Here is a 14,411-nt window from a genome sequence, read left to right on the forward strand (position 1 = left end):
TTTCTCACTGTATACTTTTTCTGTGTGAAAATATTCAGAGGCAATAATTATGGTTCAAGAATAGCAAGCGATTGTAAATGTTACAACATCGAGTAAGGAAGTGCGTGGTAGAGCCCATTTTAATTAACTAACCTTGTTGTGAAGGAACTGACTGTTGGCCTGGTCCTCAAAGCGGTGCTCGTGTTTGTGTCGAGACAGCGCGAACAAGATGTTACTTTGCTCCTTTGAGGACTTGGCAGGGGCACAAAGTGCGTGTACACGGACTTTGCAGGCCGGCCTGAGCGCTTACGCCATGATCTGGATGGCGGCCTACTGGACTGCGGAGCCGATACCGCTGGCGGTCACTGCGCTCATGCCACTGGTGTTGTTTCCGCTGTTCGGCATTCTGACCACCACCAAGACGACCACCCTGTACTTCAATGTGAGTGCCTTACGTAGACTAATTAAGCTTTGGCCTGTAAAGAGCTGCACTTATCTGATGCGCTGGTGATATAGTTACTATGTAGCACCATTGGAGGTGCAGTGCTTCATGTTTGAACCAGCCGGAGTGGCGCTAACCAGCCGGTTCGCGCCCGTCCTTTATTGCTGCCTGTCTGCTTTCAGAGCACGCCGTGATGCAAGTTTTACAATGCTGGGTACTGCTCCTGATTTTTTTTCGAGGAACGTGTAGAGCTTTTACAGCTCACCACGTACGAGGGCTGCCCAGTACGTCTGGGCAAAAATCTTTCTCTTCACTAATGAAGGAGAATAAAATTTTCAATCGAAATGAAAACTTGGATGTTCTTTCTTTCCTGAGTAACGTATTTATCTTTGATAAAGCCCTCACTGCTGCTCCGATGCACTTCCGCCAGCTGTGCTCTCGAGATGGCGTACGTCGTGGAATCAGTGCAGACCGCGCGACATCAGACCTGTTTTCCAAAACGGATGAATGCCCGAAGGGGCGCGCTTCGTGTCCGAGGCGGAGTTCACCGGAGAAATGCGCACCATTGTGTCATTCACAGTGCATGGAAAGTGACGCGCTGTTGGGAATGGGAACATTGAAAACTTCGCAATATATTTCAAGTTTATTACTGAATGAAACGTCGCATTCAAGTGGACATGTTCAACAATGCCTTTGGCAAATCCACTTCGATCGACGCGTTGCCACACTTTCGAGAGCGGATTTCCCAGGCTGTGCTGTCACACCAGTTAATTTCATGACAGACGGGGAAACGGTATAATTTTCTGAGCAAAAAATTCGTCTTTTGTTGCCGACAGGAATCAACGTATTCAAGAAGAGCAAGCAGATAGGAATCAACGTATTCAAGAAGAGCAAGCAATACTTTTAGGACGAAGAAATCTCGGAAATAATTATCCTCTTCGTCTTTATAACACAAGTTGTATGAATTAGATTACTTGTATCAAAATGTAATGTCCACGGTGCCTAAAATAGCATTAAATCGGTGAAGAGGAACACAATACACGTGCAATATCAGAAAACATAACTCACTCAGAAGAATCTGGCCGTATGTGACACATCCAGTACGTTCGAAAATAAGCAGATTATAGAGGTGATACGAACTGATCTCGAGCCGGGAATCCTGAAGAGTGAAGTTGAATGGGCCTTAGCCAGCCTTGCTAAGAACAAAGCTAGCGGAATTAATGGCATTCCAGCTGAGTTGCTTCAAAACCTCAACCATGACGCTGTTAACATTCTGCATACATTATGTCAGAAGATTTGGACAACCCTGCAGTGGCCACAGGATTGGAGGAGGTCAGTTTACATCCCCATTCCAAAGAAAGGCAGTGACAAAAATTGTTCCAACTACCACACGATCGTGCTTATTTCGCATGCTAGCAAGGTGATGTTGAAAATCCTCCAAGATAGGCTGCAGTAGTATGTGGATCGGGAGCTTCCGGACGTGCAAGCTGGGTTTCGCAAGGGCAGAGGAACTAGGGACCAAATTGCCAACCTTCGCTGGGTCATGGAAAAAGCAAGAGAGTTCCAGAAACCCATCTACTTCTGCTTTATTGATTATGCGAAAGCGTTTGACTGCGTAGATCACAGCAGATTGTGGCGAGCTCTCCAAGAGATGGGAGTTCTAATTCACCTCATCTGTCTCCTCAGGAACCTGTATGAAGGACAAGAGGCCACAGTCAGAACTGGGCATGGTCTTACTGATTGGTTTCCGATTGAGAAAGGAGTGAGGCAAGGCTGCATAGTGTCGCCCTGCCTATTTAACCTATATGCAGAGTGCATCATGAGGAAGGCCGGTCTGGACGAGTCTTCAGCTGGAGTGAAGATTGCTGGAAAACGTATCAACAACCTTAGATATGCGGATGATACTACTTTAATGGCAGAAAGTGAAGTGGAACTCAAGAGACTTCTGATTTGCGTACAAGAATAGAGTGAGAAGTTTGGGCTTAAACTGAACATTAAAAAGACAAAGGTCATGGCGTCTTGCCCTATTAAGTCCTGGAGCATCAATGGACAAGAAGTGGAAGCTGTGACAGATTTTCTCTTCTTAGGCTCCAAGATTACCTCGGAAGGAGACTGCAGCCATGAAATTAGGAGACGCCTGCTTCTGGGAAAGAGAGCAATGGTTAGCCTTGACCGCCTAGTAAAGAGCAGAGACATTAATCTGCCAGCCAAGATCCGTATAACTCGTGCTATGGTCTTTCCATTTGTGATGTATGGATGCGAGAGTTGGACTGTGAAAAAGGCTGATCGCCGAAGAATTGACGCGTCTGAATTGTGGTGCTGGCGAAGACTCTTGAGAGTTCCTTGGACTGCCAGAAGATCAAATCAGTCGATATTGTCGACCATAAACCCTGACTGCTCATTGGAGGGTCAAATTCTAAAGTTAAAGCTCAGCTACTTTGGTCATCTGATGAGAAGAGAGGAGTCGCTGGAGAAAGATTTGATGTTGGTAAAGGTTGAGGGTCGCCGGAGAAGGGGTAGGCAGCAAACGCGATGGTTAAATGGCATCCTCGAGGCACTGCAGATGAAGTTATGTGATGTTAGGAAGATAGTGAGAGACCGGAAAGCGTGGCGTGACATGGTCCATAGGGTCACGAAGAGCCGGACACGACTGAACGACTGAACTGATAATTATGAAACCTGACATTCCCATGACATTCTTGTAGAACTTGGAGAAGTTGTTCTGGTAGATGTCACTCCTGCAATTAATTTTCCTAGAGGTTAAAACAATTATCAGGCCCTAGTCAAACTAGTTTGGTTTGTGAATATGCAGGTCTCGTTTGACTTAATTATCATGATAGAGAAGGAAGCTGCTCTCGCCATCACACAGCACATATCTTCTTTCACGCGCGCAGAACATTGGCTTCGTCTTGTTCGGATCGCTGGCGGTGGCCGCTGCTGTGGAGACGAGCCGTCTCCATCAGCGCCTGGCCCTCAAGTCACTCCTGGGAATCGGAACCAGCACACGGAGGTAACTAGCTGTGACGCTGAAGCCCTGCACTGTCTTGCTGCTGGAAATACTGTCCACCGCTTTTATCGTACAATAATTCCTAAGGGCGTATGCATGCTTTGTCCGTGGCGCGTCTATGTTCTACGGCCATAGACTTCTGTACTTGATGCAGCTGTGCAAAGGTCAAATAATAATCCTGCACAATTTAAGGCTGCTTCAGCGGTTTCAATTATTCCGGACGGCATATTAAATGACGAACTGTAGAAACCGATGTAACACCGGCAAGAACAAGGCTGCATTTTTCTCTTTGCATCCGACCTCTATATGCAGTCGTTAACATTTTTTTTCTGTCATTTGTGAACCGCCACAAATAAGGCCTGGTAGAATGTAAATGCGAAAACATTATATGTCTTACTACAACGGAAGCCAGTGATGGCAGCGGTGGCGGCGGGATTCTCGCAGGACAATCATGAGCATGCCTCTGTATTTTTTGCGTGACATGGCCGGGCACGGATCAGTCGGCGATTTGTGTGACGTCACGAGAGCGCACGTCACGGCCGATTTTGCAGGAACTACCAATGAGGGCGACGAGCACACCAGAATCAGAGATAGGCACCTAAAATCAGCATTAAATCTCGTAGCCTACAATTTCACTTTCAGTTTCTTTTTTCTTTTTGGCATGCATCGCGTAGTTTCATGAAGGCGCTTGCGATAAGTCGCCGTTTAATACAATAATAATTGGTTAACAGAAAAGGAAAGGCGCAGCATATGCCACACTTGTTTCTGTGGACACCTGACCCGCGCCGTAAGGGAAGGGAGGAAGGTGGGAGGCAAAGCTGGTTGGTTGGTTTGTTGGTTTGTGGGGTTTAACGTCCCAAAGCGACTTCGGCTATGAGAGACGCCGTAGTGGAGGACTCCGGAAATTTCGACCACCTGGGGTTCTTTAACGTGCACTAATATCGTACAGCACACGGACGCCTTGCTTTTCGCCTCCATAGAAAAGCTGCCGCCGAGGCCGGGATTCGATCCCGCGTCTTTGGGAATAGTAGTCGATCGCCGTAACCACTGCGCCACCCCGGCGGGGTGGTGGGAGGTAAAGCGGAAAAAGACAAATTCACGTGAACTGGGAACGTTCCGAAAGCGCTGGAATCGTGCCCCCTTGGACGCTTATTTCTTTATGAATGGAGGAATTTTGAATGAGGCTAAGCCTTTGAATCATGTCAACAGTGGTGCATGCCACCTCTGACTACCAATATATTTTGCACTTATTCTTGTCGTGCAAAAATAACCTCTGTTTTGTCAGTTCTACATGTCAGTTGTCTATTTTTCCTCTAATGTCCTTAAACCAAAAGGTATTCTTGTACGTGTAACACCATCTTGTGAATGCGTGGAACGTCGAGCTCGGCCGCAAAAGGGCTCGAATATCCCTCTTGTCGGTTGTGTTACTCTGTGCTTATATTAAGGTTCACCTGACAAGCATACCTCTGGCGGGTGCTTTTGGCTGGGGGGCTTGGCGGGCTGTAGCACAGCTGAGCACTTGACAAAATAATATAGAATAAGGCGTAGAGTTTTTACAATCATTAGGCATAGTCACGACTCACAGTTGTACTCACGATTCATAGTTATCCAACGTGGCATGAATCAGCCCTTTACAAAGTAATGCAACGTAACATAATGCTTCCGCATTCTGTCGAATTTTTAAAGCCCTTATTACTCATTTAAACAATATATATGCAACTTCTGAAAAGTAATAACGCAACCCTCTGCAAAATGAAATCCACGAAGTGGGACTCAGCACGTCAATCGACTCTTTGCAACGAGCGAGGAGAAAAAAGTCTGACACGTGGGTGTGTTTACGGCGTTTAAGGAGCGTGCTGAACTGTCACGTGCGAGCCAATTTAAAGCGCGATATCCATCGCGGTGAACGCCTTTGAGAATTCCCGACATAGACCAACATAGGAGGTGTTGCAGTTGCATAGACACACCACAAACGCCATTTTGTTCTGCGTTCCAGACTCCTGCTGGGATTCATGCTGGTCACGATGTTCATGTCCATGTGGATTCCCAACACCGCTTCGGCATCCATCATGGCGCCCATAGTAATGGCTGTTCTCAACCAAGTGCACGGGAGCGGGAGGAATCCTTCCGAAGGTTTTTTCACTCTTCCATCTATAGACACTACAGACAAGAGCGAAGACCGAAAGATCCTCCCTGAGTCCATATGCCACTCTGAGAGTGAGGGCATAACCCACCGAAAGGACTGTGTCCTCACTTTCCACTCCGTTTCACTCTGGGTAGCTCATTGTTAGCAAGGTAGTATATACCGTGCAAACCATCTTCTTCCTTTCGTTCTACCTGAATCTTTAGTAAGGTAGTAAAGGGACCGCGGATTCGAATAACGAGAGGGGGAAAAAAACGCTAGAGGCAATGGCTTACGTGCAAGAATGAAAAAGCATTACGGCTTTTATGGCCACAGTTTCGCTGCAGATGTTTCTAAATGCATTTAAATTTCATTCTGATAATATGTTTGCGCGTTTTTTTGCACATTATAATACATTATACTAATGATATTAGGATTCTGTCGCTACAAAGCGACGAGAATTTCCGAGTAGTCACAACCTGGCAGCGAGACGTAGTCTAATTGCATTCTAGGGTTCATCTATGTTTATTTCAAGCAGTTCTTCACTGTGTCAAGACTTGTCTTCACTAGACCCTGCGTTGGCGCAGTCACGGCGCCCTCTGCTTGATTTAAAAAATTAGTATTACTGTAGCATCAGTTCGCATTCCGAAGATACTTTAGTAGTCTGTTTAATACGTGCTGTTTAGTACAATGCTATTCAATACGTGCTGCTTAGGCATGGTGGAAACAACTATCCATTGTGGCTTGGGCTTGGACCACAATGTCAAATAGGCTCATGAGGGTCCTTTCGTGCGTGAATCCGTGATATTCCGCGGGATATCACGAGATTCCAATTCATACATATACGAAGCTGACCCCGCCTGGTGTCCGATCCACGCGTTCATGCTGCGCCTTTCATTTGGCGCTTTCTTGAATGCCGAACCACACAGCATACAGTCCGAGAAAGAATCTTTGTTGTGTTGTTGTTGTTGTTGTTGTGGCTGTAGGAAGAAGGAAAAGAAAATTCACGGGCCTGCTACTGGCTCTGTAGCTGAGCCACCTCCGCTGCCTCGTGCGGACAGATTTATTTATAGGAAGGCAAAGGCGCGGTAACTGTCTCACTTGTGTTCTGTGGACACCGCAACCGCGCCGTAAGGGAAGGGAGGAAGGTGGGAGTGAAAGTGGAAAGAGAGAAAGAGGAGCCGTAGTGGAGGGCTACGGAGTAATTTCGACCACCTGGGGACCTTTAACGTGCGCTGACATCGCACAGCACACGGACGCCTCTTCGTTTCGCCTCCATCTAAACGCAGCCGCCAAGGTCGGGTTCGAACCCGGGTACTCTGGCGCAGTAGCCAGGCGTCTTACCACTGCACCACCCCGGCGGGACACCGACAGAGGAGAATATAGATAAGAAAAGGAAGAGGGAAAGAAATACGCGCGACGCGGAGGGAGGTAAGAGAAATAAAAAAGAAAGAAAGAAAGAAAGAAAGAAAGAAAGAAAGAAAGAAAGAAAGAAAGAAAGAAAGAAAGAAAGAAAGAAAGAAAGAGAGAAAGAAAGAAAGAAAGAAAGAAAGAAAGAAAGAAAGAAAGAAGGAAAGGAAGAAAGAAAGAGGTGTGGAAGAGGGGGGGGGGGGGGGGGCTAGCCACTGTAATGTAAGTAGTCCGAAGTGCTCCCTAGAATTATTTTTATTAAAGTCGATTTTCCACCCTCCCCCCTCTATATGGGTACCATGGAATGTTGACAACAGCGTCTGGTTTTCAAGACGAATTTCACTCTAATGGTCGATTGGTTTATGAAGTTTAACGTTGCCCCCCCCCCCCCCCCCCCCCCCCGCCCCCATGAAAAAAAATAAAAATTAGGCTATGAGGTGCACCTTAGTGGAGGGTTCCGGAAATTTCGACCTCTCGGGGTTATTTAACCACCGACATAGCTCAAGCACGCGGGCGTCTAGCTTTTGGCTTCAATCGATTTTTGCCTAATGAGGCTAGTTATGCTTCGGCATTCATAACTAGAAAACTAAAATGAGGTGGATTGTGCGCATTTGACACGTACTCCCAGATGGTGAAAGACAGTTTAGCAGTATACCTCAAAAGGAATGTATATAGAACCTGTGTCTTACCGAAACTCTGCTATCAGGAGGAGCTTGGAGGCTAATGAAAATAATCCAACTTAAACCCCAAACCCAGCGAGCTATGTAAATCAAAGTCAAAAGATAGCAAGAGAGTAGCATGGGTTGGGGGACCAAACCATCCAGTGATATTATACCCATGCTCAAAAATAAGAAATGAGCATGGACAGGACATGTGATGCACAGCATGAAAACGGATAGGAGTTAGGGGCAACGTACTGAGTTTCAAGAGAAGGCAAGCGTAGCATCGGGCGTCGGAAAGTTAAAAAAAAGGGGGGGGGGAGGGGATTGTGGAGGCGAGGTTGTTTTTGCTAAGTTGGCCACATTTAGCACAGGGCAGATTTAATGGGAGAACATAGGAGCGGTATGTTGTGCCCTGCAGCGAGTACAGTCCCACTGATGACGATTATCTAGTGCGAGCATATTTTTTTTATGTAGCCTTTATTAAAGCCGTTCTGGTTTCTTAGCTGATTGAAATGTAAGGTTTTTCTTATTCTACAACGAATACGTTATTTTATTCCTTGTAGGTAAAGCACTGTAAGCTTATCTGTCTTCACGTTTTAATCTACTTGACCAAATGTGTACATGTAGCATTGTAAACCTGGGAGTTAGTCTCTCTACAACCTAGAGGTTGTTGCTTGAGAGTATTGGGAGTTCTGGAGGCGTTGTGTCTCGGAATTTGAGGCCATTGAGAACCGTTAGTGGTAGCCATCTTGAAATTCTGGAGGAAGCAGGGACGCACTCAGCTAGTAGTGTCTTCTTAGCCCTTTTGTCTCAAAGCTCAACCTGCATCCCACAAATAGAATCCCGTCCGAGAGCCTGGAAGAATACAATTCTACAAGGTCTCAGGAAGCTTACAGATCCTTAATATAAATAATGTTTCTTTTCGGCTCTTCGTAACGTAAGCTTAATGGCGCAATGAATTCAGTACGTTGAGGGAGAAATCTGTCCAAAGAAAAAAGCGGCATATGCAATTAAGTTAGTAAAAAATAATTTACTTCTAGTTGCTTTTACGTACTTGTTTGCTTGTAATCTCGCAGAGACTGTCTACGACCCTTCGGCGGAACCATTGGAGCGAAGCGCCGAAGGCGGAGAGGTTCCGTCGGACGAACTGGCCGCGTTAGAGTGAGTATTCGACAAGAGAAACATGGAGATCGTTTGCAACATGGCGCTATGCGCATTGCTACAGACTACTGTCATGGACACATTTTTTTAGTTGTTCCTGGCCTTCGCTCCTTTATAACATGATCATGAATTGCGAGTAGTTAAAAAGCTGTCTTATTGACAAAATTTTGGTTTGAAGAGAAGTCAGGCAGAAAATTCAGGACCATTTATTCATTGCACATTAATCGCTGATCATGCTGTGTTCCCATGGCGTTCAATACACCTTATTGCGTATTACTCCTGGGTTGCTTCCAATGCTCAAATTTACTTCAACCTGTGCAGTATCTACGGGGGGGGGGGGGGGGGGGGGGGGGGGGAGAATAAAAGGTATTGTTCAAAAAACCGCGCATGTGTTGCCTTTCACCTCTGTGAGAGCATTATTGCTTTCAGGACATCGTGTCGTTCCTGCACCAGCTACTGAATTTTACTATTATTTAATGTACGGCCCCGGAACAATGCGATATTGAGAAGGCTGATCTGTCATGGTTTGAACCGTTTTCCGCAGTTGTTCGCCCATTGTGGGCTACCTTTCGCTGTCACGTCTTGCAGTACGTGTTCTACTCTATGCCTATTCAGCTAAAGCAAGACAGCAGCAAGTGCGATCTGTATTTCGGCAGTCGAACCAAGCTTGTATGTGCCTGTGTAGGGCGCAACATGAGATCCGTGTCAGCCACATGCGCCAGTCGATGCTTCTGGCCGTCGCCTATGCCGCCAACATCGGAGGCACGGGCTCCCTCATCGGAACGCCGCCAAACCTGATTCTTCAGGCGGAATACGCCAAGTAAGGAATTAGACCTCAATCACATCTCGTGTTGGTTGTATCTATATATATTTGCCTCAATCCTCCGTCTCATTTTAAATGTAGCAGGCGGGGAAGACGAAAATTGGCACATTGATACCTTCTGATTGAATTCTGAAATTTAGGTCAACAAATGTCGGCCCTTCAGAAGCTTCGCCTGAAAAGGAAGCTGTACGTTAATGGTTGCTAGACTAATGTGGTATTTCACATACGCTCTGCCCCCTCGCTGTTTAGCTACCTTTTCTGAAGACAGCCTACTTCATAATACGGCGACGCCGAAACAACGCCGGTGCCTAGAATCTGGTTTCGGCATTACATTTTTATGTTATTATCGCCACAATCCAGATAAAAGTTTGAGGGATGAAATTGGTGCAAAAAATTTTGCCATTGGTATTTTGTTCTCAAGTCATTTTCTTGCATTGGACTTTTAATCTTTTTTTATCTTAATGTGCGACGTCACTGATGATAAGCCCTATTTGGGCGGAACATACAGATGAAGACGATCCGACCCGGCATTCTGGAAGGCGATCAACGAGAGGGAGTTCGTGAGTGCAGAGATGGATTAAATTGAAGTTGAGAGAAATGTTAATGCATGAACACATGCTACCACACCTCATATAATATGTTGTTTTGTGAAGCCGTTCTTCATCACAAGCATTTGTGATAATCGTAAAATAAATTTACGCACATGACTGTGGGCGTATGCTGTACAACGCTAATGTGCAAGTACGGAGTTGTATATAATTCAACATACCTATCTAAAGCTATCGAAGGACGGGCTGTGGGCGTCTTCGCAATATTTGGGTTCGCCATTTAGGCTTTCTGAACACGTAACTTTGGGGTACACGTAACTAGCAAGCTCATAAATTTACATCATTACCCCGCACACATTCATTACCATGCAGAAGTGAGGTATCCAGTAACGTGAAATACCACTCGAGAGAGAGAGAGAGAGAGAGAGAGAGAGAGATAAATCCCCACTTTAACCATGCCGTGCGAACATACCTGCGTGGAAGCTTGTCTAATAGTCATCACCGAGAACCTAACAAGGCCGGTGCATGTACTTCTTTCTCAGCAGCGAACGTCATGATTACCTGATGACCGGTGAAGGGTAACGAATTGAACCTTCCGGTAAGGCACGAGTAATGGGGCGAGCGAAAATCTCGGGACTCGGCTCAGATCTGTGCTCGTAGCTTAGTTTGCTGAGCATTTATTGTCCATCCGCTATTCGTGACGTAGCTGCTTGGGTGTGCTAGCCTTGTCTTTAATGTCGGTGGTGACGGTCTTATCAATGAGCCATGGCCTGCTCATGCCCTCCTTTTCACACGACTGACGTAACACAGGCAGTCAGAGACTCCAGGGTGATGGCCGGGGCTCGAGCGTGAGCCGAACTTGCTAACGATTAGCCTTGCGGTTGAATATCGCGTCTCAGAAGATAAAATTATTGTTAGCAGCTTGTTTCACCATTTTCTGCTAAATGTCTTTACCTTTGCAGTTTCTTGCCACAGCTCTCAAAATACGCAACCACGCTCGTTTTGTCGCCAGTTGCAAAACTATAGTTTAGTCTTTTGTTCACTCAGATCACCTGTGATACTCACCAATCACAGAAAAAACGAAAAACCTTTTCCGTATACATTTCTCTCGGCACGCTGAGCACATTGAAGCGGCTGGATGACAACGGACATTGTCAAGCCACTTCGTGTTCTTACCAGGCCAATCACACTGACTGTCACAAAGTACAGAAATACTTTGAGGTGAAACAGCACAGCGGGACGCGAACAAAGCAGGAACAAGAAAGAATGCGATAGGGCACTGGTTTTCCAATGGGAGTTCATTAGAATCACCCCTCATAAGCATAAGAGAGGGCCAGTATCTTCAAGGTTAAATAAAAAGGAAAAACCCAGCAACGAAGTAGATTTATGCGTTGACAACTGCACAACATCACCAACAAGGCATCCATATAGGATGAACGGAAAAAAGCCTTTTATTCATCTCAAAGAGGATGTATGAGACTGTAACGCAAATACATGCATAAAAGCTGGCTTATTACGAAATAAATAATAAGCATGGTACAAAAAGAGACAGTAATCGAAAGGCTTTTGAAGCTTCTATGGTGATGGATTTAAACATGTCAAGATACTGCTCTCCTACACGGCTGCAGAAAATCAGTTTTTTGCTTGTAAATGTAATCACAAACTTAACCGTCTATGTCTTCTGCGGTGTTATGTTTTGTAGAATCAACTTGTCCAATCATTTAGGCTTACGAACTCTACATATGAGAGACCTTTAATGCAAAACGCAAAGCCAGAAACCAGTTAGTGCAAGGCTTATATTTCAAACGCAACACAGCTAAGGGGGCACATAACTGACAGAATCAGCTATGCTCCGCTGCGTTAAAAAAAATATCGCTTGCACAGAAAGATTTGATATTGTTACGTGGTTTGGGGCTATGGTCCAGGGCACAAGAAAAGGCATACAGCGAGAGACGACTGTCTACCACAGCACAGCATAGAGCGGACGATATGCTCAAACACTTTGTCCTCTTCGCTCGCGATCTTCAAAGCACGGCCCGCCGGCACGAAAAACACCGTCCCGGTGTCGGTTAGACAGTTTCAGGACACGGCGAATGGCGCGAGATATGCACTATGTCAGGTGGGGCAGAACTTGCAGAGTCCAAGATAGCGGGAACAATCTCATAGGTGACAGCAGTGACCTGACGGATCACACGGTAGAGTTTTTCTGAGAGTCCGAAACAACGAGGTAGTGTCCAGAGTAAGATGAGGTACCCAGGGGAGAAAGAAACCGTGTGATGAAGGCGGCTGTAAACGTCTTGCTGCGAGGCGGGAGCAGGCTAGTTGGCAGGTGTGGTCGGCACGAGCAATAGCGTCGCGGGTGTATGCAAGAAGTGCACCAGCAGACGTTGGACGTGGGGAATTTGTGGGTCGCGCCTGTACAAAAGATAGAGAGTAATGATTGACACAGTCATGGCGGGAGGAATCGTATGTGAATGTAACGCATGGGAGAGCGAGATCTCAGTCACAGCGGTCCAGTGAAAAGTACATAGAGAGCATGTATGTTAGGGTACGGTTGAGGCGTTCGGTGAAAGCTTTCGTTTGGGGATGATAGGCAGTGGCAAGCTTATGTTTGGTGGAGCAAGAACGGAGGATGTCTGATCTACATAAAGGAAGGAGCGGCCGCGTTTTGTAACGAGTTGACGTGGTGCTCCATGGTGTAAAATAACGTCACGAAGAAGGAAATTGGTGGCATCGGTTGCAGTATTGGCGGGAAGTGCATTCGTGATTGCATAGTGGATAGAGTAGTATGTGGCAACTGCAACCCATCGATTTCCAGAGGTTGTATTAGGGAATGCTCTTAGTCGACAGACTGAAGAAGGCCGGCATGGCGAATGTGGGGGTGTTTGCAACGTTGAAACAGATCGCTAGTACCCACATAGCGGCGTACAGAGCGATAGATGCGGGACCAACAGAATCATTGAAACACGCGGTCGTAATTGTGCGCGAGAAGCCCAGATGACCAGCAGTGAGCATATCGCGCAGTTCTTGAAAGTTTGCTTCGCGAATGTGTTTTAGTAGAAAAAAGGAGGAGGTTGGGGCAAGGAGAGTTAAACTTGCAGCGGTATAAAGTGTCACCACAGAGGACAAATTGGCAGACTCGTGGCGGTCGATGATACAGTGGAGCTCGGCATCTTGGCGTCGCTCGTCACCAAAGTTTGCGAAAGAACAAGTCGGCTTTGCTGGAACTGGTTGACGTCTGTGGGTCAACAGGATAACGGAAGGCAGTCGGCATCGGTGTGCTGCCATCGGCGGCTTTTCACCCGCTCATAACGTCGGCACTTTTCAGTGATGGCGTTGTTAGTGGAGGAGCCCCTGCAGACGAGCAAGTGAAAATCGTCTCCGGCAATTCCTTTGAGGACGTGGCCCACATTATCGGACTCATTCATGGCGCCATCGACCATGTGGCAAAATGCCAGGACGTCTTGAATGTAGGCAGCATAACTCTCCGTCGAAGATTGGGTGCGACAAGCCAGCTGTTCTTTCGCGGCAAGCTGCCGATCAGCAGGCCTTCAAAACAGTGCTCGAAGCCTCTTTTCGCAGATGTCCCAACTAGTAAGCTATTCTTCATAGCTTTCATACTATACCCTTGCCGGGACATCATAAGAGTAGGATCCTAGAGCTTGTAAGTGCTTACTATTTCGTACAGGCCAAGCCAATAATCAATGTTGGTGCCCCCATCCCCCACCCTCCCATCTCAAAGGCGAAGCCAGCTGCTGTCATCTTGGCCATGTCACATGGTCTCATGACGTAACAACACCCGATGGTCAATCAGTGCATGGCAGTTTCAGTGTCTAACTGCACCCTGCCAGAGCCATGGACGTGATATGTTCGCCCACAGTACCGACGCCTACAGCGCCAGACGCAAGGTTTATGAAGAAGAGGGTCTAGAACACTATTGTATTATATGAGGCAGGACCTATAAGAAAATTCTTACAGACTGAGGCGGTTTGAAGACATAGGTTAAACTTTCAATGGCACGTGTGTACCTTATCCACGTATAACCTCTACTTGCTGCATGAATAAAAAGTGTTCCTTCCTCGTGGGTTGGGTCTCAATGGAAATATATGCACTTTCTTTGTTCTATGTTATACAGTGACGTGTTTTAGAAAGCACAATAGAGAGATATGATACGCACACACATAACAAAGTGCAAGTTTTAGTTCTATAACTGACTTCGGTTCTTTTAGCAATTACATTTAAAACGAGAGTTGATAA

General features: G+C 46.3%; 1 protein-coding gene across 1 annotated transcript in view; it reads left to right on the forward strand.

The window, feature by feature from the left end:
* Positions 1-277: 277 nt before the first annotated feature.
* The window catches only part of LOC146196562 (solute carrier family 13 member 2-like), a 26,901-nt gene continuing 12,767 nt past the window's right edge, over positions 278-14,411 (forward strand). The window contains exons 1-5 of the mRNA XM_084597038.1: positions 278-421; positions 3,316-3,431; positions 5,425-5,645; positions 8,699-8,783; positions 9,328-9,603. Coding sequence (XP_084453164.1) covers positions 293-421; positions 3,316-3,431; positions 5,425-5,645; positions 8,699-8,783; positions 9,328-9,603 — 827 coding nt within the window. The 5' untranslated portion in view covers positions 278-292. The remainder of the gene's footprint in view (positions 422-3,315; positions 3,432-5,424; positions 5,646-8,698; positions 8,784-9,327; positions 9,604-14,411) is intronic.

This window comes from Amblyomma maculatum, chromosome 3 (genome assembly GCF_055883805.1).
Source record: "Amblyomma maculatum isolate TAMU_Amacu chromosome 3, ASM5588380v1, whole genome shotgun sequence".
Lineage (NCBI taxonomy): Eukaryota > Metazoa > Arthropoda > Arachnida > Ixodida > Ixodidae > Amblyomma > Amblyomma maculatum.